The 23,055-nt window shown below is 34.6% G+C and overlaps 1 protein-coding gene across 2 annotated transcripts in view; it reads left to right on the top strand.

The window, feature by feature from the left end:
* Positions 1-258: 258 nt before the first annotated feature.
* The window catches only part of LOC136037793 (UDP-N-acetylglucosamine transporter-like), a 39,001-nt gene continuing 16,204 nt past the window's right edge, over positions 259-23,055 (top strand). Inside the window, exons 1-5 of one of the 2 annotated variants that reach the window (XM_065720625.1) lie at positions 259-422; positions 6,317-6,524; positions 12,158-12,312; positions 19,169-19,291; positions 21,728-22,021. In XM_065720625.1, the coding sequence (XP_065576697.1) occupies positions 6,317-6,524; positions 12,158-12,312; positions 19,169-19,291; positions 21,728-22,021 (780 nt within the window). In that variant the 5' untranslated portion in view covers positions 259-422. The remainder of the gene's footprint in view (positions 423-6,316; positions 6,525-12,157; positions 12,313-19,168; positions 19,292-21,727; positions 22,022-23,055) is intronic. The other variant, XM_065720626.1, reaches the window with a different exon arrangement.

Raw genomic sequence — 23,055 nt, 5'->3', positions numbered from 1 at the left:
CAAAACGAAAAAGATATTTTTCTGAGCAAAGATCTTAACCTTTAAAATGTAACGTATTTTCTCATCATATTAAGTAATTATTTTGAATATTGTTTAAGACAAATTGCAGTCATGGGGCAAAAGCAAACTGAAAAATAAAATGACTAAAGTGAAATTTTGAGTCGTATGCTGCGGGACTTGAAAATCTCGATGGAAAACTTCAAAATGTTTCTTCTGTAAATGATTCTGGTGGAGTTTATAATTTGCGGTTTGTTGTTTATATATTATTCCGGCAACGCTGCTGTGTTAAAAATTAATTTTTAAAAATTGACCTGGTGAACTAAAATCTTTTAATTAATCCAAGAAAGTCATCCTGAGATCACCAGACAAGAGAGGACGTTAATTGAATCATTATCGTTATATATTAAGAACCACATGAAAAGGTAAAACTAGCAAGTATGAGGCCTTATACTAGGGAAAGTTCTAAACAAGGAGCTTTTACTATTTTGGGTAGAATTGAAACTTTTGGGGATGGGTCTATTTGTTGTACAATAATAGAATGGTAAATATTTGCATTTCAACATAATTTGGCTAGGACTAAAGTGAATAAATCACTTGGTGTCTTTTTTATGCTCCTTTCAACTTTAATAATGGCTTCTGGGGAAGCTGTATCTTGAGCCCCTAAAAGGGTTTGAATCAGCCTGTATTAACCAAAAGTAAAACTGACTGGGGAAGTTTAGTTATGGTTTCTGAGAAACCAGATGGAACCTTGGAATCTTTGTCTTGATGATGAATCTTCCAGACAGACAACATTCTCAACTGCATATAGCCTAGGCAAACACAAACTCAGGAAAAGTTCTAGTTGAGTGACTTCTTGCTATCTCAGAAAGGTTAGTTTAGGAAACTGAAACTTTTAGGGATGGGTCTACAGGCTAAAGTATATCCCAGGAAGATATTTTAAAGTACCCACCTCCACTCCTTCTCCCTCTAGAGAGCCCTGAAATTTGCCTACATGACAGGTCTATACCTACTGAAATTTTGACAAAATAACATTTTACCTTAGTTTTCAGTTACCACTTGCTTTTTCTCTGCCTTTAGTTCTGAAAATACAATTCCTGTTTTTTGAGTAGAATTTTGAGCCATATCAATGTTGTTTTTTTTTCTTCAAAATTTAGGAAATGTGTTGGCATATCTTTAAAACCTTATAAATTGGGATTGAGCAAAGTTGTGAAGCTGAAAACCCTTTTGTTATACTTCATTCAAGCAGAAGATATATTTTGCAATATTTCACTTTTATAACACAGATATTTTTGAAGGTCATCAAAGGTCAGGGCCCTCTAGAGGGAGAAGGAGTGGAGGTAGGTACTTTAAAATATCTTCCTGGGACATACTTTAGACTGTAGACCCATCCCTGAAAGTTCAATTTTCTTGATCTGACCCCTTTCTGAGATAGCAAGAAATCAATCAACTAGAATTTTACCCAAAATCAGTCATACCCTTTGGATTAAGGTCTACACAAGACAAGCTAGTTTTGCCAGGTAGTCCCAGACCAGAACATAAACCCTAGTCAATAAAATCAACTCAATATTCAAAACAATTCCTAATCAATCCACATGGCAATTTTTGAAGAATTGCTGAGCAATGCTACAGGATAGAAAATCCTTCAATTGCTCCAAGTTGCAATTTTTGATAATTTAAGGTAAGTTTTTGCCTCCAAATCTGGACTTGGTGTTGTCCTCTGTCAAGAGAATTGAATTATTTCATAAAAATTGCTTCATGAAACAGAGCAGAGAAATTTCACAAATCAAAAAGGAGCTGTTTAGCCTACAGTTGTCTTTAGTTTTTGCCATTTTCATCAATTCCCCTATGGATGCCACTTCCAAGTCATCAGTGACTATAAACCATTTGAGACAATCCTCAATTGGCCAATGATTAAGTCATCCCCAAGATTTTAAGGGATGATATTATGTCTACAACTCTATAGTTTTAGCATAAAAACATAATCATTCAGATTATTACAGTTGGTTTTTACAGTTCTAAGCTGGCTTAAGCACTTTGGTGTAGACTTGAGAAGATATGTTGGTCCCTATCCTGCACTAGTATCCAGGATCACTGCTTTTCTTGAGGCCAAAATGATTTCAAAGATTCAAAGAACATGAAAATTGGAACTTGGAATGTTACAATGTTAAAAAATGAATATTGCATCAACATTTTGCCTAAATAATTTCAAAGATTTAAAGAACATGAAAATTGGAACTTGGAATGTTACAACGTTAAAAAATGAATATCGCATCAACATTTTGACTGACAAATTCAGATGGTTTGAACTGGATTTATTAGGAGTTTCAGAAACTCATATCCCAGGGGTAGGAAGCATGAAATTAGGTGACATAGAATTTGTTTACTCAGGCAGGAAGGATGGGGTACATAGACAGGGAGTAGGGCTCATGATGAATAAGGAAGCTGCTAAGTCTTGTTTAGGCTGGGAAGGTATTAATAATAGAATACTAATTGCTCATTTTATGACTAAAAAGTTTAGGATATCAGTTATAGTAGTATATGCCCCCATTGAACCAACTGATGGAGATACTAGTGACTCAGATGAATTTTACTTACAGTTACAGGAGCAAATAGACAGGGTACCAGGTAGAAATATGGTGTTTTTGCTAGGAGATTTTAATGCCCAGGTTGGTAGAAATAGGGATAGATGGTATCCTAGCCTAGGTAAATTTGGTGTAGGAAAAGAAAACAGTAATGGCTATAGGCTTTTGCAATTTTGTAGGTATAACAACCTAGTTATAACCAATACAGTGTTTGGTCACAAAATGGCCCATAAGTTGACATGGTATTCACATGATGGTAAGACAGCAAACCTTATTGATTATGTTATTGTAAACAGAAGACTAGCAGGATCAATACAAGATACTAGGGTGTATAGGAGTGCTGTTATTGATGTTAAAAGTAAAGATCACCATCTAGTAGTGTCTAAGGTTAATTTAAAGCTGAAATTTCGGAAGGGTAACTTCCTCCCAGAAAGTTATGATGTTGGTAGACTTCAGGATGAAAATTTGAGAAAAAAATTCCAGGAACAGTTGAGTACTAAACTGGAGAGTTTAAAATTTGACAATGTGGAAGATGGATAGAATAATTTCAGAAAAACAATTTGTGAAGTTGCTGATGGTGTCCTAGGGAAGAGTGCTAAGACTGCAACTAGGAATATTAGTGAAAAAGCTTTAGGTGTTGGCAGCTGCAGACAGTCTAGTCTCTTGTTGTAAGGGTCAGCCTTGCAATTCGTGGCATGCCTCTGAACTCACTGGATTGGGCTAGAATAACTCTTATAGAAGGGGGAGGTGAGACATGCACCAAAGTTCACAACAGTCCTGACTATAGCCTTAGAAAGGTTTTGTTGGAGCACCCAGTTATGGTGTTTCAGGAGACTGTGGCTTGAATTTGCTCTCGAAACTGCTTGTTGTCAGTGGCCTTGGAACTTCAGTTGTTTATCTATCAGCACCCCTAGATATCTATCTTAAGAAATTGTCTTAAGTACTGAGTTTGACTGTGAGTTGAGATTGGACATGTTGTACAGGTGACAGGATTGTTGCTACCAAAGTGACAGACACTACACTTTGATATGTTGAACTCAAGAAGCCAATCTTGTGCCCATGTTTAGATTATAAGAAGGTCACACTACAGGCTTTGTTGATTAGTGGGTCCAAACCATTTGGAGTCATCAGCATAGAAAGTTTTCCACTATATAATTTATGTGCATGAAAAATATGGTAGGACCCAAAATAGTATCTTGAGGGACTGTGCTTACAGCATTACATGCTTTGGCAAAAACGTTGTCACTATTAAATTAACTAGGATGTTTGGAAAAAGCATAAAATAAGGAATTAAATATAACTATTTTCTTTGTTTTAAAGTGTTTTCTTTGGAAGAGTGGTTACTCTGGACTGTTACTAATTCATAACTTATAGCATAGAAGATTTTAGCCCATTGAAGATTTTCTATTTATTGTATTTTCAGGGTCTTTTCCATGTTGATAGTCTTGGGCTATTTCTAGCAGCATAACAGGAACAAGACACAATGACCATTTTAGGGGTGATCCCATCACTTTTACCTCTTTAATGTAATGCTGCAATCCTGATAATACACTCTTTTGACAACCTGAATGCATATAGTTTGTTTTTAATTACAAATCAAATCACAAATCTTTGATTATTATAGCCTTACAGGGTTCTAGCTCTACTTCTGTTTGCTGTATTTTCTGTTCTTTTTTAAGTTTAACTTGACTATTTATTGTAATTTCTGTTTGTTTTGAGTTTCACTTTTTTTTAGTGATTTTGAAAGATTTAAAACATATGCAGAGGAGAAAAAGCCCAATTAAACCAAGTTTTGTAGCCTTCTTCTGTACCCCTAATATGATTAGAAATAGTAATAATGGGTGCCGTGCAGTAAACCAATTGGGCTCTTTTTTTTCAATTGGGCTTTTTTTCAAATTCATTGGTAACAATTAATTCAAACAGCTTGTACAGAGTAGTAGAAACTTTAATAGACCAGAAAAAAGTATAAGGGATGGTGGTTCTCTACTTCTTGGGAAAAGTTTGGACTTCTTATGATGCAGGATAACAAAGCTACAATACCAAGGATTAGTATCATCTGCTTTAGCAATTTTACATGCTCTATGAGAGAAGGACCTCTTGCTCAGTATGTTGACCACTAACCCTAATCATTGCCAAAAAATAGTTTTGCCTTCTCTGTCTCTCTTGCTTCTTCTCTCTTTCTTAGTTTGCATTTTTTTCTATTTCTCTGTAATTTTTCTATTACTTCCTATTATCTATTTTTTCATTCGTTTTCCAACACAGTAAATCATAAATACCAAGAATTATGGTACAAATGACACATGAAATAGACAAAAAATATACCTTGCCAATTTATACCTGTAACAGAAAATTTTGGTTGTTATCAGTACTTTTCATATAAAATTATTTACGTAATTTCTTTAATTTTGTTCTTTTTTTTGTCAGAAATGTTTTTCAAAAACACAAAACCTAATTAAGGTAAATATGAAGAAAATAGTGCTATAGATAAACATTATTTTCGAAGCATAGTTTGAAAATACAAAACTGATGACTATATCCAATGCATTAATTGGTATCATCATTAATTATTGGTTGACTCTAGTTAGTCTTGTTCACACCATAACATTATTATTACAATCAATTTTTACCAAATATGTCCCTTAGTATAAGTATTTGTGGGATTCTTATATGCATACTTGACCATCTCTTAGCGTACGACAATGCAAAACACAGTAAAATCTTTGTGTTTGCCCCCCCCCCCTTCCCAGGAATAGTTCAGCATTCATGGTTCAAGAATGGTATTTTAGCCACAATTCGCCATGAACTTGGTCCTATCCCCAGTCTTAGTACATAGTATTTTTTTGTGATTCTAAACCATTTAAGATTGGTCAGAATCCCCTAAGATGAGTTCAGAGAACCTACAGGTCTCCTCTTCTTTTGAATGGTTTGAAGCAATTGTGGTTTAAAAATATGATTTCCATATTTGTTCTTCTAGCAATTGCAGAATGTCCATCTAATATTTCTTCTAAAACTGTCATTATTAGCCCCTTTTCTTGCAGGGCGAAATTGTTGCTCTACATTTTGAGGTACAAGATCCCATCCTAGAAAGGTCTCCTAATGACACATTATAAGCAGTGGTGTAATTTCGTCAAAATCCTTCGGGAGGGGGCAAATTTGGAACCAATTTTCTCAAATCAAGTGAAAATGACAGTGAAAACTAATAAATGAGCCATATAATACAATAAAGGCAAATATATACTAAAGAAAATTAATTCGTTTCTGTGGATGCGTGAATTATGTAGGTTTTTCTTAGTTTTAACAAGATTTTTGAAGGAACTAAATTCCAGCTGGGGGGGGGGGGGCAAACTCGGGTCTGAGGTAAATAGCGACAAAGACCACACTGCTTTTTCATCATAGACAACAAGTAGAACTACAGGGAAATTTTGTATAAGACAGTGGGATACAATTTGAAATGAGTGTTTTGGTCCTATATTCAAGGGCCGTCCTCAGCACAGCACAAACAAAATGTAAAAAAGAACTTCATTAAAATACGACCTTTAAAACTAAGGTTGTTTCAAAAAAAAAACTTTTAAAACAGCCCTAGCATCATTACTTCAAAGAAGTTCAACCAGGACTGATAAATAAAGTGAGGTCTGGGAGGAGCAGTTGACCCCTCATTGGCCCATAGCAAATTACACCCCTGATTATAAACTAGGCCTAGGTCCACTTCCAATAATAGCTATTTTTCCTTTTAGATGACGAATACTGAGGTCAACCAGTATTTAAAATATGGAACTTTGGCCTTAGTCACTTTTCAGACAACTTTTAATGTCTTGCTTTTGCGGTATTCAAGATTAGAAAAGTCAGGTGATGAAGGAAAGAAGTATTTTGAATCTACGTTAGTGCTAATGGCAGAAGTAGTGAAGTTTATCGTTTGTATCTCTCTATTGGTTTTTCAGAATGGTATTATTCTTTCAACTTGTATTCATTTAAGGTTAAATTACATTTAACATTTAGTTGCTTTTTCAATGAGGTTAGACTAAGCTAACACAAACAATGTTAAAACTATATTATTGTATTTTGAGTTGCAAAAGATTTTTTTTTTTTTTTATCGGAGTGTTTCAGATTGCGTTTCAATCTCTTGTTCAACCTTATACTATTTAATGATGTTACAATTAATGAATAATCAAATTAATTTAAACTGAACTAAATATTTTGAATTAATTAAAATATTAATTTGTGAATAATAGTTCTTATGGTGGAATAGCTAGTTCTACTATGATAAAACTGACAATTTAGTATTTTTACATAATTTTTTGATAGTTCAAAACAATTTCTCTTCTCTACTCAGTTTGTATTTATCATTGTTAAATCCAGGCACTATTAAAATTAGAAGAAATTTAACGGTAAAAACTGAATATTGTTGTTGGTGCTCCTAAAGTTAGCATGTGACTTTTTCACAATTTTGAGGCACTTGTCAAAAACCTCTTGCTAAGCTGTTTTCAAAGGGAAGGTCAGCAAAGTAATTTAGATTAGGAGGATTGAACACGTATTACCCTGCTGATCCTCTTTTAGAATTTAGTTCAGCAAACAGTTTTTGACATTTATTTCAGGAATTGTGAAGCGTCAGCTGCAACCTTTAGATTTAATAGTGACTGTATGATCTTATTTTAATTTCTTATTTAGTCTATTTAAAAAGTTTAATCTATTTATCAATTATTGATTAATAATATTTATTTATTAATTATTAATTTCATTAATAAAATTTCTTAGTTATTAATTTATAAGAAAAACTTATTCGTTATTTATTAATTATTATTTACTCTATTTATTAATTATTGTTTAATTTAATCTACTTATTAACCTAATCTATCTATTTAACGCTAATTTTTTAAAGCTTATTTAATTTAATTACTTCTGTTTAATCAGATACTAATTTTATTGTGGAAGCTTGTGCCTGTTGATGATTGTAATTTTTTACACTCAGAAAGATTGAGTCCTGAAGGTTGTCTTGGTTGACAGCATGTATAGCTTGAGGGCCCCGAATTAGACTTGAGGAAAAACTCCTTCAGGAAACACTACTTTTTCACTCCTTAATAGCAAACTCCAATTCCTTCAGGGAGAACTTACTAACCCTCAATTGTATCTAGATCTCTCTGAGACAGATCTTTGAGGCCCTCACCCACTTTGACTCATATTCACACTCAAACTCGCGTCTAAAGTGTCTCTCCTTATTAAGTCCGTGTGGATGATACCCTGAATAAAATTTTCGGATCTATGATATTGGTAAATCCTGTGGTAGTGCTTTAGATTGAGCTCCGTCTTGCAATACGGGCCCAGGGTTCGAGTGCAGCTGCTGCAATCGAACCTCACGGTTTGGCATCATGCTTGCTACATGTCCCCTTAAAAAAACCCGGCAACTGGGAACGTCGATAATTATCGACTTCTTATATGCCATCAAAAGTTCTGGGGGGTCCTTATACTTAAGGTATTTGTCCTGATTATAGAGTGCAATCGTCCTGGTTGTAATCTTTGATGGTTGTGATCTTCTTACACAATTATTATTTATGTATGGTAGTCCAATTTTACTACTATTGCTAACTACTCACTGCAGCACCAAGCCGCCTGAAACCAACATGTCAACGGACGCTCCTCTTCCATCCCAATCCATTCAAAGCCTCCCTCTTTACACTCTCCCAGGAAGCTCCCGTTTCCCGTAGAACTTTCTTTACGACCTCCTCCCACCCCCATCGCGGAAGACCTGCTTTCCGTTTAGCCTTAGATGGTTGGCTGAAAAGGACAATAGATTCTCTGCAAAAGCAGTATGAAACACCTTCCCATTTTCTACTTCAACCCCTCATGCTTATTGTCAATTCCAAATTCATTGGTTTCTTTTCTATTGTTTCATCTACTATTTCTTCATCTTTTTCTTCACTTCGCTTGTTTTCTTTTCTTTAGTTAGCTTTGCGTATTTCAGATTTAAGATATTTAATTTCAAAAACTGACTACCACAAGCCACAAAAGACCGAATTCGCATTTCGGAGTCATAAAACCATAAAAAAAAAATAATAAAAATAGCAGAACAACTAAAAAAGTACCTAAACAATGTCAAAAACAACAAAATAGGAAAGGCAAAGCCATTTATTAGTAAAAAAAAATAAAGCAACCAAATATCAGAAAGTTAAAAAGGTAAAAACTAAAACAAAACTTAAAAAGAGGGCGATAAAATAAGCGTTGAACAGGTTTAAAAGCAACGGATGGGGGAAAAGATAGGAACGGGTTCAGAAACAGTACGTGGCAGGTGGTGTCTAGATGGGGAGTGTCTTTTGGGGAAAATATTTTGCGTACGAAGGTTTATTATTGCCTTTTTTTGCAAAACGGATGCTCAACGTTCCTTTCCTGTGCTCAAGAGTTTCCAGCTTCCCCTTTTTTAGAAGGAGCGAGTATGGTACCTTAGCTTCTTTAAAAATTATTCTCAAGGCTCTTTTATGAATGCATTATTTTTTTTTGTATTTATCACGGGAGATGCTAGGATGCCAAACTGGACATGCATATTCAAGATGTGGGCGGACAAAGGAAGTATAGATCCGTAAAGAATGGGATGGGTGGACGTTAAATTTATTCAAGCGCTTAAGGAGAGACATGGACGCAGTAGCTTTATGGACAAACGTAGATATCCCGCTTTACATTAGAGGGAATTGTAACCCCAAGTAGTTTAAAGGAAGACACAAAAATCTCTGGAAGGATAGGGTTGAGGAAAAGGGGTGAGATTTAAGGGGTAAGGAAACATATTGTCATACATTTAGAGGGTTTTACTCTTATGTGCAAGCCCGCTGCGTCAACTGCAATGTCATTGAGGATGCTCATAAGGCTGCTTACTGAATTTCGGTTATGATCGGTTATTTATCCTTAGCGAGGTTATTTATCATAACAGAAAAACGGAGGGGTGTAATCCATTGTGGACTGGGAGGGGACTTGATAATGATTCTGATATTGACTACCTGCGATCTATTTAATAAAAAGGAAGCAACCAATTTAACCAGGAAAGGATCAATATTGAAATCAGTTACAAGTTTCTGAACCAAAATATTGTTGTTAACAAGGTCAGATGCTTTTGAAGGTCAATGGAAATTAAATTTAGTGAGAAATTAGGTTTTTCGAGAATTTTTCCGATTGTGTCAATAAGAAAAACAAGGTAACGGGACGTAGAAGTGAATTTGATGTTCCTGAATTGTCTCAGGGCAGTTCAAGGTAGGATTTTTCTCCTTTAGCCAATCCGCAAAGAATCCTTCATATAGTTTAGAGAATGTAGGAGTAAGTGAAATAGGACGAACACCTTAAAACTAGGTATTCCGTCTTTCTTTTTCAAGGGGGCTCAGTGATCTCATCAGACTCAGTAATCTCATTGAAAATAACAGACAAGGGCATTGAGAGAAAGTCACTAAAAGCACTAATAAGAGGGAACGGGATATTTAAAGGGCAACGGGATATTTTTCGTAGTTTCACAATTTTTCTTTCAATCTGAGACGGAGATATGGAGGGGAAAGCAGGTGGGCAAATATCAGTAGGTAATTGATAAGAGAATGCTGGAAGGCTCTAGACGATAGAAGCAAGGTATTTGTTAAGATTATTAGTAGTAATTTCTGGAAATTCAGGTAGGTTGAAATCAAGCTGGTCTAGACTCCTACCACATCTTTTTTTTACCTTGGAATGCCATTTTTTGGTTTATTGGTAAACAATTCTTTGACCTTGTTCCTGTGGTAGGATTGGGCAGATTTACGTATTTCCTTTTTAATTGCTTTTCTTAGTTTGTTAGCTTCATCCAGTTTACCATTTCTGAAAAGATTAATTTTTTTTTCTAATTAGCGCTTTTATGGCTTAATTAATGAATGATTTGTCACTGGAGCACGTTTTAAATCTTTTTTTTTCCGGGAAAGAAATTATATGTTTATCGCTTAGATTTTTGTGAAAGGTAGTAATTTTTTTTATCAAGATCAAGCAATTTATAAATATCAGACCAATCCTCATTACTCAGCCACGTTCAATAAAAAGGAGGTCAGCATTTTGAAGGGGACGGAACGAGCCATAATTTACTGATAATGTATGCTTAAAATTATAAGAAGGGGACAGCAGGAGGGAAAATGATAACTCCCGCCCAATGGAGGTAAAGCTGAGGGGGGACTAAAAATTATTCAGATTAGTTAGAATGACATCTAGAGAGGTATTTCCCCTAGTTGTTGGTATTTTAACTATTTGCTTAACTTTTAATAGAGAGCAGTAAATTGAATTCATCTTAAGTTCATTTGCGTCATCAATCAGAAAAAGTCTGGCGTTTGGGTACTTAGAGATAACAAAATTAGCGCTGGTCTGCAACTGCTGGAGAAATTTGCGTTTTGCATCAATATGTTTGGCGAGTAATAGAAGACAGCTATTGCAATTATATTATAGGGACGGGGGAGTACTTTAGATCTAATACTTAGCCGAAGGATTTCATAGTACCCAGATAAATTAGTAACAGAAACAATTTTAGGGAAAAGGTCGTATTTAGTAAAAAAACATGACGCCACCTCTTTTTTTCCAAGTGGGTGATCCAAAGGACGGAGCTTAATAAGCTCTGAACAATTTAACAAACGAAGAGACCTTTGGTCAGGAGACTGTGTCTCTGTAACAGCTATAACTTCAATTTGATTTAATTCTGATGGCACCTTGAGTATATCATGCGATGCCTAATTGTATGTATTTTAAGGGCTAATTAACCTTGTGCATTCCGAATAATATTTGTTTTTTCCGTTGTGTCCAATTGTTCAAATAAAAATGTGTCAAATCGTTACCAAGTGACTGGCATTTTGTATAAGTATCAGGAAAACAGTAAAAAAGTTCTATTGGACACAAGATAGTTATGCTTTCAGATAGGTATCCCCCCTCTCCAATTAAAAAATCGCTAAGTCGTTGATAGTGATAAAACCGGCGATGAAGATATGCTGAAAATTATTTCAGGGGAGCCTGGTTTTTACTGAAAAACAAAATCAGATTATTCAAATTAGAATGTTATCCCACTTCTTCACTACTTGTTTATTGGCGCCAATTGGGGGGAGGGCATTTTCATCCTAGATGTTTTGTCCCTCCTCCAAGACTAAGGAAAATACCTTTTTTGGTATTTGCATTGAAAAATACCCTTTTTTGTATTTTTAGAAAAAATACACTCCCCCCTAGATTTTTAAAATTATTCACAGTAGATGTGGATTACAATCTTGTATTTATCATACTATCATTCATTTATTGAGACTTTTGGTCTTTTTTTTGTGTTGAAGTTGTTTTTTTGTATATTTTTTCTGTTTTGGATTGTTGAGTCTGTTAAAATGAATAAAAAAAATATAAAAAAGAATGAATAATAAAAATAAAAAAAAATTGATTAAAAAACGAATTATTTTCGGGGGAAAAAACACTAAATACTTTAAGTAATTCAGATGCTCTGAAGTTTCTCTCAGATTTTTATGAGTCAATCAATGAATCCACTGATGACTACATTAATGGCTTGACTCACACTTACACAATTCTATGACTTTGACCGAAATGATTGTTTTTTTCCTTTTCAGGTTGGGTGTTATCTAAATCTGCGGAAATTTTTTACAAAGAAATAATTGCGAATATACATGAAACAAGGAAATTATCCCTTCCAAGTGCATTATATACCTTACAGAATACTCTGCTTATTGTGGCCATATCTAATCTGGATGCCGCCACATTTCAAGTAAGTAAATAAATATTTTTTTGGTGGTTGGATCGAACTTACCAAACTTTTTTAGTAACAATGATCCTTGTTAAAGCTTTTGGCTTGGAAAAGCATAATAACAAATTGACTTCTTCCCACTTTTACTTGAGACTTCAACAAAAGATGCAAAATTTTGATCGATATAACTATAAGTTTTTCTTGTTGTCTAGGGAGTGTGAATAATCCATTTGAAGATGGTTTAGTTAATATTATTTAGTCGGGAGTGCTGGGGAATGATAGTTAAGAGGGTGATATTTAGGGGATGTTACCTTTAAAGAAGGAAGAACAAATTTGGTTGTTTGAATTGGTTATGTGGCAACGCAAGAATTCGTATATGTCTTGAAAAAGCGGGAAAAATCGGAAATTCAATTCTTTATGAACAAAAATTCCTTGTGCAATTAAGCAGACCGTAGCGGATGCTACGGGCTTAAGCTGTCCTAGCCTAGTGGCTAGCGCACTAGAATTGAAATCCTGAGAACAAGGGTTCGAGTCTTAGTGTTGCCGGCTATTTGGTTTGGAACGGGGGTTAGTGGTGTGACTCTGTAAGCTCAGACAGAGTCGACCGAACTCTAAATGGGTACCTGGAGAAATCTTGTGGGTAAACACAGGAAGCGCTAGACGATTTTAATGGAGGCCAAATTAAAAAAAGGAAAACATGGGTGAAACATAAGCAAAAAATAAGCTAAAACACATGGCACAAAACAGCCTAAAAAGGTGCGTTGTTTAATTTAACAAATTAGTTTTGCTGATTTATTTCCACGCTTCAATGCGGCAACACTGACAAATATGTAATATTGCCCTAAAAACTTAATAATTTTGAAATAGCCAATAGAAAAGTCTTAGAAAATCGTGTTTTACACACATGAATAGACTTAAGATGTGCCCAGGAGACAGACCATGTTTTTATGTAAACTTCTTTGGCAATTAAAGGGTAATTTTAGGTGCAATCCCTGTTATAGGGAGGAGTTGAAGACTAATGTTGCCAAAAAGGTAGGGTAAATTTCCTTGGTTTAGTTTTATCTGCATATATTTGCCTCCCTTCACGTACTTATATTCACTGAAAACTTAGTGTTGACTCCCTACTTTTAATCCATACTTAGAGTAGGAAATGTTTACTCCCTACTTAGATATTAAATTTTAGTCCTGACCGAGTGAAGTTTGACCTGATTAATATACTGAATAATTTAACAAAACTGTTTTGTTGTTATTTTTGTTTTGTTGTTGTTTTACTGTTATTTAACAAAACTGTTTTGTTGTTATTTTCTTTTCATCCACCTGGCTGTATGCTACTGACTTAGAGCTAAGTACCAAGAAATCTGTAAAGCTCTTGGTTCGTTGGTTATGGGTCTCAAACGTTTCTCTCATGTATCTAAAGCAATAATATCCGCAAGTTTTTTACTAAAATCCTATTCTGAACCAGATCACGAAGTGTAAGGAGGGGAGCAAGGATTTTTTCTTTTTTAATTTATCGATTAATAATGGTAATTTAATGCAAAAAACAGGCGCAAGTCTCTTTCAGTCCTCTGCAGTTCTCTTACAGTCCTTACAGTTTCCGAAGTGATTTACTTAGGACACTAGAGCATAATTGGCAAAAAAGAAGGAACCCAAACCATAGATTCTGTTTTTCAGTTCCATAGACCATATAACATCTCAACCTTAGTTGGTAAAATTTCAGTTTCCGAAGTCATTCATTCGGTGATCCACTTAGGACACTAGAGCACAATTGGAAAAAAGGGAAAAAACCCGAACTATAGATTCTGTTTTTCAGTTCCATAGATCCTACATCATCTCATCCTTAGTTGAAATAAAATTTCAGTTTCCGAAGTGATTTACTTAGGACACTAGAGCATAATTGGCAAAAAAGAAGGAACCCAAACCATAGATTCTGTTTTTCAGTTCCATAGACCCTATAATATCTCATCCTTAGTTGAAATAACATTAAAAAGTCAGCAAACAGAACAAGAAAGTTTTAATCAAGACTATTGGAAAAAAGGGAAAGAATCCAAACCATAGATTCTGTTTTTCAGTTCCATAGATCCTACAACATCTCATCCTTAGTTGAAATAAAATTTCAGTTTCCGAAGTGATTCATTCAGTGTTTTACTTATGACACTAGAGCACAATTGGAAAAAAGGGAAAGAACCCAAACCATAGATTCTGTTTTTCAGTTCCATAGACCATACAACATCTCATCCTTAGTTGAAATAAAATTTCAGTTTCCGAAGTGACTCATTCAATGATTCACCTAAGACACTAGAGCGCAATTGGAAAAAATAGGTAACCCAAACCATAGATTCAGTTTTTCAGTTCCATAGACCCTACAACATCTCATCCTTAGTTGAAATAATATCAAAAAGTCAACGAACAGAACAAGAAAGTTTTAATCAAGACTATAATTAAAGTCAGGCATGAGGGATTTAGGAAGACGAATTGCCCTATCTCGTCTGTAATAAAATTTTTAGATTCGGTGACCAAAGTGTGGAGAATATATTGGGCGGTCTTGCCATAACTTGTATAGCTTGAACAAATCATCCGAATAAATGACAGAATCTAAAAGCTGAAACCTTCTTTCCCGGTAACCTTAGAAAAGCCATTTAACTATTTCCGTTTTATGTTGGAGATAGAGATGTTCAGATTTAATGAAACCTACGTCTTTAGAAAGTGTGAATTTTTTTTATTAATGGGAGTAGGATTTTATTTTTAAAGTTCAGGAAAGGGCAGTCCCTAAAATGTTCAGGCATGATAACGTTAAAATCGTTAAACGAAAATCTTTAAAAATCACCTCAGAAGAAGTTTCATTTGAGTAAATTGACAGCTTTGGGAGTTTCATGTGATGCTACCCTCTTTGATGATTAAAATTCCTTGCCGATACAGGAGGTGTATTATTTATGCTCTAAGCACATTGAATAGAAAGGCCTTTGCTGAACAGTTAGTGAAAGATTACACCTTTTCTTTATTTTAGACTAGCCTCTCGTTAGAATTTCGAACTGTTGACGCGTTTAAGATCCCCTGTCAAATTTTACAATGATTGCTCTCTGACCTTCCGGTGGTGTTGAAAAAATTTACTAATGTGCCTTTTGTCTTTGAGACACTCAGTAGACGCTAAGACTCACAAAACGATTTTTAAATTATCGAATGACCAATATTAAGCTGCCAGAAAAAGAAGAAATCGCGTTGTTCTGTGAAATTATTCACTTATTAAGGTATAATAACGGTTGGTATGGTATAGGTTGGTATGGTTCTTTTGACCCTAAAACTTGTTTTCGTTTAATTAATTGTAATTGGAAAGAAGAAGAAGATGAAAAGAAAAACTTTCACTCCAAAAAAAATCAAATCAGTTAAATGAAATTATCCATTTTTCCAAATGCTCCACAAAAATGGCTAATGAAGATTTCAAATGAAATGGACGGTGACTGATATGTACGATATGTAGGTAAACTTGTCCTGTTTAATGGTTCAGCTTGTTTCGTCCAGCTTGATCGTGCCAGCAAGATCTTTGCTGTAGGCCTATAGCTTACATCTGCAACTCCTTAACACTGTAGGCTTCTTTTGAAATACCTAACTATACAACCACGTACTTTTATGAAGAAGATTGTCGATTTTACCCGCTCACAAAAATGGCTCTTAGAAGCAATAACTGAAATTATCATAGTCGTCTTTATGTTTAAAAACCCGTCACAAAAAAAGCTGGGCACGGCCCAGAAAAAAAAGAGTAAAAAAAAGAAAAAATAACTTCGACAACTTCGAACACGGAACAAACCGAAACGACCAAAGATGGGAGTCACGAATACGCTTCTCAATAGCCCCAGTTGGGTTTACCAATCGATACTTTCTCTATAACGTATGAAAACAAAGAAAGGGAATAAAAAATGAAAAGAGAAAAAACAAATAGGTGAAAAAACGAGGATTTTATCAGCCAGTAGCTAAATATGAAAAACAAGCAAATATTTCGACAAGGACCTCCGCCAAGTCGTCCTCAGTGCTCAAAGAAAACAAGGAAAAAAAAACCAGCAAAATCTAACCTTTATAAGTGAACTACACGAGAGGAAGACAGATACTGACTCAACCAACAAAAAACCAAGTTTAAATCAATGAAAGAGAAGTTACCAATTAGATTGAATAAGTATCCTTTGCCTTGCAACAGATTTCGCCTGTCTACAATTTCGGTTTTCATTGGATATGCGGAGAGGTTGTCTTAAATTAGACTGAGCGGAAATATTCATAGAGTCTTTTAATATTAAATTATTATAAATTGGGCTTAAGGAAATATCTCCCGTGTCTCTATTTATAGCCAAATTTCTATTTACATGTTTTTTTTTTATCTCAATAGCCTCTTTAAAAGATTGCGGTAGACCATTTACAGTAGATATTAAAGTTGCCTCTTCAAAAAGAACTAAATGGGCAGGATTTTCGTATATATGCTGGGCCAGAGCTGAATCAAAGTTGTCATTTTTATTTTCCAATCTCAGGGACTTATCTATTGAAATTTTGTGTTCTTGCAATCGTTCCCCTAGTTGTTGATTGGTCCTTCCAATGTAAAATTTTCCACATGAACAGGGGACTCTGTAGACACCACTACCTAGTATAGGGTCCGTTTTATCCTTTCCCGAGTTGAAAAAATGTTCAACTTTTTGTTCAGTTTTAAAAGAAACAGAGAGATTATGTCTTTTTAAAATTTTTCCAAGTTTGTCGCTGAGTTTTGAGACGTATGGTAATGTAGTGAAAGTTTTTTTCTCAATTGCCAGTGTACCTGAATCAAGGGGGACGGGCTTCCTGTTTTCCTGTTTAATCTTTTTTAATCGTTTATCTATTATATTTTCAATGAGGTTGATTGGGTAGCCATTGCAGAATAGAATGTCTTTAACATAGTCTAACTCGGATTTTACATGATTACGTGAACATATTTTTAGAACCCTGTCGACTAAAGAAATTACTACCCCTCTTTTTACACAAGAAGGGTGATTTGACGAGAAATGTAGATACCGATCATTATGGGTTGGCTTTCTATATATAGAAAAATCCAGGCTAGGAATATTTTTTATAATTAAAACACCCAAGAAAGGGAGCTTTCCTGAATCTTCCAGTTCTATTGTAAATTGAAGATTCGAATCAAAAGAATTCAAATGTGCCAAAAAAACTTTTAGAGAGTTCTGACCATGTTCCCAAACAGCAAGAATATCATCAACGAAACGAAACCAGAGAGAGTGTTTTAAGGGGAAACTATTCAAAGCAGACTGTTCTATGAACAGTCTGTATTTTTGTTGGTTGAGTCAGTATCTGTCTTCCTCTCGTGTAGTTCACTTATAAAGGTTAGATTTTGCTGTTTTTTTTTCTTTGTTTTCTTTGAGCACAGAGGACGACTTGGCGGAGGTCCTTATCGAAATATTTGCTTGTTTTTCATATTTAGCTACTGGCTGATAAAATCCTCGTTTTTTCACCTATTTGTTTTTTCTCTTTTCATTTTTTATTCCCTTTCTTTGTTTTCATACGTCATGCATAGCCAGTATGGTCTCAGAACGTATTTACTTTCTCTATAGAAAAGAGCTACTTGTCCATATTGGCAGTTTCATCTAATACTTGTAAATTTAAAATAAAGGCGATGAACTTGTTTTTCTGTGACCACAATTAAAAAAAGACCAAACATGAGCTAGCGTAAGTAAGTAAGGAACTGTTAGGCTATTATATAACTGAGGACGGTAAACTCTAGCCATATACGGAACACTTGGAGCCAGGGATGTATACCTAGCCGGAATCTTACAAGCATAATTTTTCAGTGCCAGGTTTGCAGTTTCTTTCAGATTAGCTCCAATAGGCTTACCAAGGTAAGTAAGGCTGCTAGCAAAAAAAAAAAAAACTTAAGAGCCATATAGACTTATTGAACTTCTATTTCCTTTATAGTTAAATGGTAGAATATCTGTTTTATTTATGTTAAAACCCAAACCACTGTGCTCATACTCTTGTTGGAGAAGCTCAAAAGTAGGAGAGCATCCTTAGAAAGTGCAAGGAAGATTCAGTAAGTCATCTGCAAATGTAACTAGCGTGAAATCAGCTTCTTTTATGATAAATGTACACTTCAACTTATCCTGGGTTTAATTAAACATAAGTATTATAATAAAGTTATATTATATTTCATTTTTTATATTACATTATATTATAAAGTTATATATAATGTTATATTTATAAAATTATTATAAAATAGAAGAAAAATCGAGACGGCAAAAGAAAAGTCTGTAAGGGATTACTACACATTCGTAGACACTTCATCACAACGGAAGCTGCTAAGAGGTCGCTTCAAAAAAAATACTCAAAACAAAAACAAGGAATTAGGAGATCTTTAAAAAGAAGTTTTGGTGTATTAATTAGTCATTGTGTATTTAATTAAATTGTTCTTGAAGTTTTGCAATTCCGTTTCAAGCGAAAAATAGTAGAAGGAACATAAAAACCTTTCCCTGTAAGATGTAAATTCAAAAATTATGAGGTCACATATTAATGGTCACACGTAGTAAACGGTCACAACACTTCAAGGGACCTTGGCACCAGCTCCAGTAACCTTTTGATAAGTTACCAGTTATCTTTTGCATCTAACAGACTCGTTGTCTAATTCTGTTACATTTTAGGAATTAATTTCAGAATAACAAGTAAGTTAAAGAAAAAACTGTTCAATAGAGGCAAAAAAAATGTTTGCAACTGTTCTTGACTCCCTCCCCTTCTTGACCCCCAACCCCTTCTTGACCTCCAACCCCTTCTTGACCTCCCCCCTCCCCCTCCCCTTAAGTTTTTATTCTATGATGAATAGATAATAATATGCCCAATTTATTTCTTCCTCTTTTTTCAGGTAACTTATCAGTTGAAGATTTTAACTACTGCCTTTTTTTCTGTATTATTATTGGGTAAGCAACTCTCTGGGCGTCAATGGGTAGCCTTGTTTATTTTGATGACAGGAGTTATTTGCGTTCAGGTAAATATTACTACTTTCGATTATTTTATCACTTTTTATTTTATATTTATTATGAAATATTAAAATTCTATTCAGTTTTTGCCCAGACTTTGGAATGGAAGTAAAAGCGTTATTTAATTATCTTCTTTTTTAACGAAGTATTTCTTAGTTATAACCAAGATAATCTGAATCGATAATTTTTTATCTGATATTTAATAGGGTGTGTGATTTTTCTTTAATTTGATTAGACAGCATATCTTACATTGGTGGTGCTGTACCTAGAAACCTAAGTTCTGTTCATCCAAAAAATTGCCTGTCCAATCTACTGGTGACGTGAATACATGTCACAAAAATATTGAAGCATACATCATGATTAGAATTACGGGGTTGAGGGGGCTGTAGGAAACATTTTGTGGGAAGGTTGAAAAATTTTAGGCTAAGGAGCGATTTTTTTCTGTTTTTGTGAAAACTAAATGTCTCACAAGGCGTAAGGGTTACTTTAACTGACCAATGACTTAGAACTAAGCAAAAGGACATGATAACAATCGGAAAGGGTTGGAGTTTTGTCGAAGAGAGGAGGGTATTATACCCCAACAATGTAGTTTTTACTCTTGAATTTTTAATGTAAATTTGGAGGAAACAGGGATTCCTCAATCTCCCCTGGTGGATAGTTTTGAACAAGGAGATCGAGAGCAAGGAGATTTTGAGCAAGATTTGACCAGGTGAGAGTGAAGCTTTCGTGCCACCAATGCCACCACATGCAGCAGTACCACCACTGCTGGGAAGATAAAAACTAGGTGCAACTTTCAAAATTCTCTAAACGTAAAAACAAATATTTTGTTTCATTGTTACAATCTTTTTTCTTTTTTATATTTTTGCTTTAACCGAAAACATTTATGCCTGCCCCTTCTCCCCTGGACTGCAGGTCCATTTGGGTGTGATCACGATTGCATGGGCTGAAGCGCTAGTTGCTTTATATATCCTCTTTATAGAGGTTGTAGCCCTTTTTATCAACAGATTACATTTATTTTATGTTTCTTGTTGTTAAACAAGAAATCACGTCTTATTTTATTTTCTTGTTATTGTTGAAAATACTTTTTTGTACATTTGATTCATCTGAAAACTGAAAAAGTATATATTTTTATGTAGAAGAACTTCTGCTCCAATCGGAAAAATTTATACCAACCCCTCCTCCCCTGGACAAATTTCTGCAGGTCCATTTGGATGGGCTGAAGTGCTAGTTGTTCTTTATATCCCATTTGTAGAGGTAGTAGTCCTCAAGTTATTATTTTTATTTTGTGTTTCTTAGTGTTAAACATGGAATCACGTGTTATCTTGTTTCTTGTTATTTTCAAAAATATTTTTTTTGTTCATTTGCTTCGGACAGAAACATTTACAGCCCCTCCTCCCCTGGATAAATTTCCACGGATACCTTTGAGTATTATCACGATTAGGTGGGTTGAAGTGTTAGTAGCCCTATATATTATTTATCGATGGATTATTTTTATTTGTGTTACTTTTCTTCCTACACTTGATGAAAGGAAAATTTGCTCCAACTCAGCGTGTGAATTATGGAAGAGAAAATTAGGTGGCTTACTAGCAAAAGCTCCAGTTCAGGCAGAGGAAGAGGCTCGTAGAAAAGAAGAAAAGAAAGGTAAAGGAAAGGTTAGGGAAAGATGGCTCAAGATCTTATGCTAAATCTTTCCTTAGGAAAAAAGGACGTGCAGATGTATCCCTGGAAATTTCTAAGGCTTCCACGATTCTTTCTATTTCCCATGATGAGTAGTTTTGATCAGGAAAATGAGAGTTTTCAAGGTTTGGTCAGAGGGAAAGTGCAGCTTTCCGTCTCACCAAGCCTTCTGCTGGGGAAGACTATACATAGATGCAATATGCAACAATCAGAGATTAAAAACAAATGTTTTGTTTATTGTCAAAAATACTTTTTTGTGCTTTTACTACAACCGAAATACTCCCCTCTTGGCATCGATAAGTTTCTGCTGGTCCCTTTGGGTATGATCACAAGTACGTAGGCCGAAGTGTACACACTAACCCTCAATGGTGGCTCTAGCTTCTCTTACGCCTGGGGCAAAATCTTGAGTAGTGCCCCCTCCTTCTCCCACAATGTTTTGAGGGGTTAATTTGAACAAAATTGACTTTATTATTAAAATCAATTAATTATTATTATTTACTTCAATTATTATTATCTAATTATTTTTGTTTTTACTTCATTTTATTTATTAATTAATTAGTGTTATTAATTGTTTTCATTTATCAACTGCTCCTCAAGCTCCCCCAGTAAATTTCAAGAAACGTATTATAACCGTTAGATTGTTTCTTTGAAATTTCGCGCCCCTACAATTTCTGTGCTCCCTCTGTCCCTCCCCTAAAACCACCTCTGGTAAACCTATATATTATTTATCTCGGGATTACTCTTATAATGTGTTTCATTTCTTCTAGCTGCCAACGGGTGCATCGAAAATTACTGATGCCACTTCACTTCAATCTCATCAAAGCATTATAGGCCTTGTAGCAGTCCTGATCTCATGCTTATCAAGCGGTTTCGCTGGTGTCTTTTATGAGAAGCTGTTGAAACATGGAAATCAAAAGTCCATTATCATCAGGAATTTGCAGCTTGGGGTGTTTTCATTAATTTTTGGATCTCTTGGTGTTCTGCTGTCTTTGCAGAACATTAGGGAATTTGGTTTCTTTTTTGGGTACACTCCCATCATCTGGACTATTGTCTTTGTGCAGGTAAGCTTCCCTCAGTGGCGGTTCTGGCCTCTCTTGCGTCAGGGGTAAAATCTTGAGTCGCGCCCCTCCACTTTAAAATTTTCAGGCCAAATTTTAACGAGATTTTCATTTATTAAACAAATTTTCCATTTATTTAAATCTGATTTTTCTCTCTTTAGCCTCTGCCAAATTATTAATAATCTTCTTTTAATTATCTTGTTTCAATTATCACGTTAGAAATGGGGATTAAGGTATGGGAAAGATGAAATTTTCGGATTCAATTTGCTTATATTTACAGCCAACTGGGCCCTGTACTTTATTTTAATAAAAATGAAATTACAAAATGATCATTACTGTTTCATTGTTCATTTGAAATTTTGTGCCCCTAAAATTTCTGTGCCTAGGGCAAGTGCTCCCTCTTTCCTCTCCCTAACACCGCCTCTCATTCTCCTTACTGAAGAAAGAAAAAAAAAACAATATCAGACAATTATTTTATTGTATGCAAGTCTGACCATCTTCGAAGTCGCAGACAAGATCTCTTTAGATTTTACAAGATCAGATTTTACACCGAGGAAATACATCTTCTGGACAAGCTTCAGAATTCTTACGTTGAAGTTCTTTGGACTCTAGATACAGAATTAAACAAATGAAATATAGAGAAAATAGATGTAATATTTTAAACAAAGCAGTGGACAAGACGAAAAAAAAGAAGAAACTTTAAGTAATAAAGAAATCAGAATGTTTCGACTCCAGGTCCGGAAACCTTTATCAGCGGAAAAAAACACCATAAAAATAAAATTTATTAAACTAAATTAAACATAACATACAAAAAAGGGAAATAAAAATAATAAACAAAACTCACATCTTAATAACTTCCAATATCACCATAAATAGCATAATTATGATCAACAGAATGACAAATCAGGATGTCTTACTATCTGAATAACTTCTAATATCAACATGCAATTAGCACGAATACGAAGAACAGATTGACAAATTAGGTTGTTTCTGGTAGAGTTGGAGTTAGGTAATGAAGTATTTTAACGACTTCCAAT

The sequence above is a fragment of the Artemia franciscana genome, chromosome 17 (genome assembly GCF_032884065.1).
Source record: "Artemia franciscana chromosome 17, ASM3288406v1, whole genome shotgun sequence".
Lineage (NCBI taxonomy): Eukaryota > Metazoa > Arthropoda > Branchiopoda > Anostraca > Artemiidae > Artemia > Artemia franciscana.
Note: the sequence above shows the minus strand (reverse complement) of the source record. Positions and strands in the feature narration are given on the sequence as shown.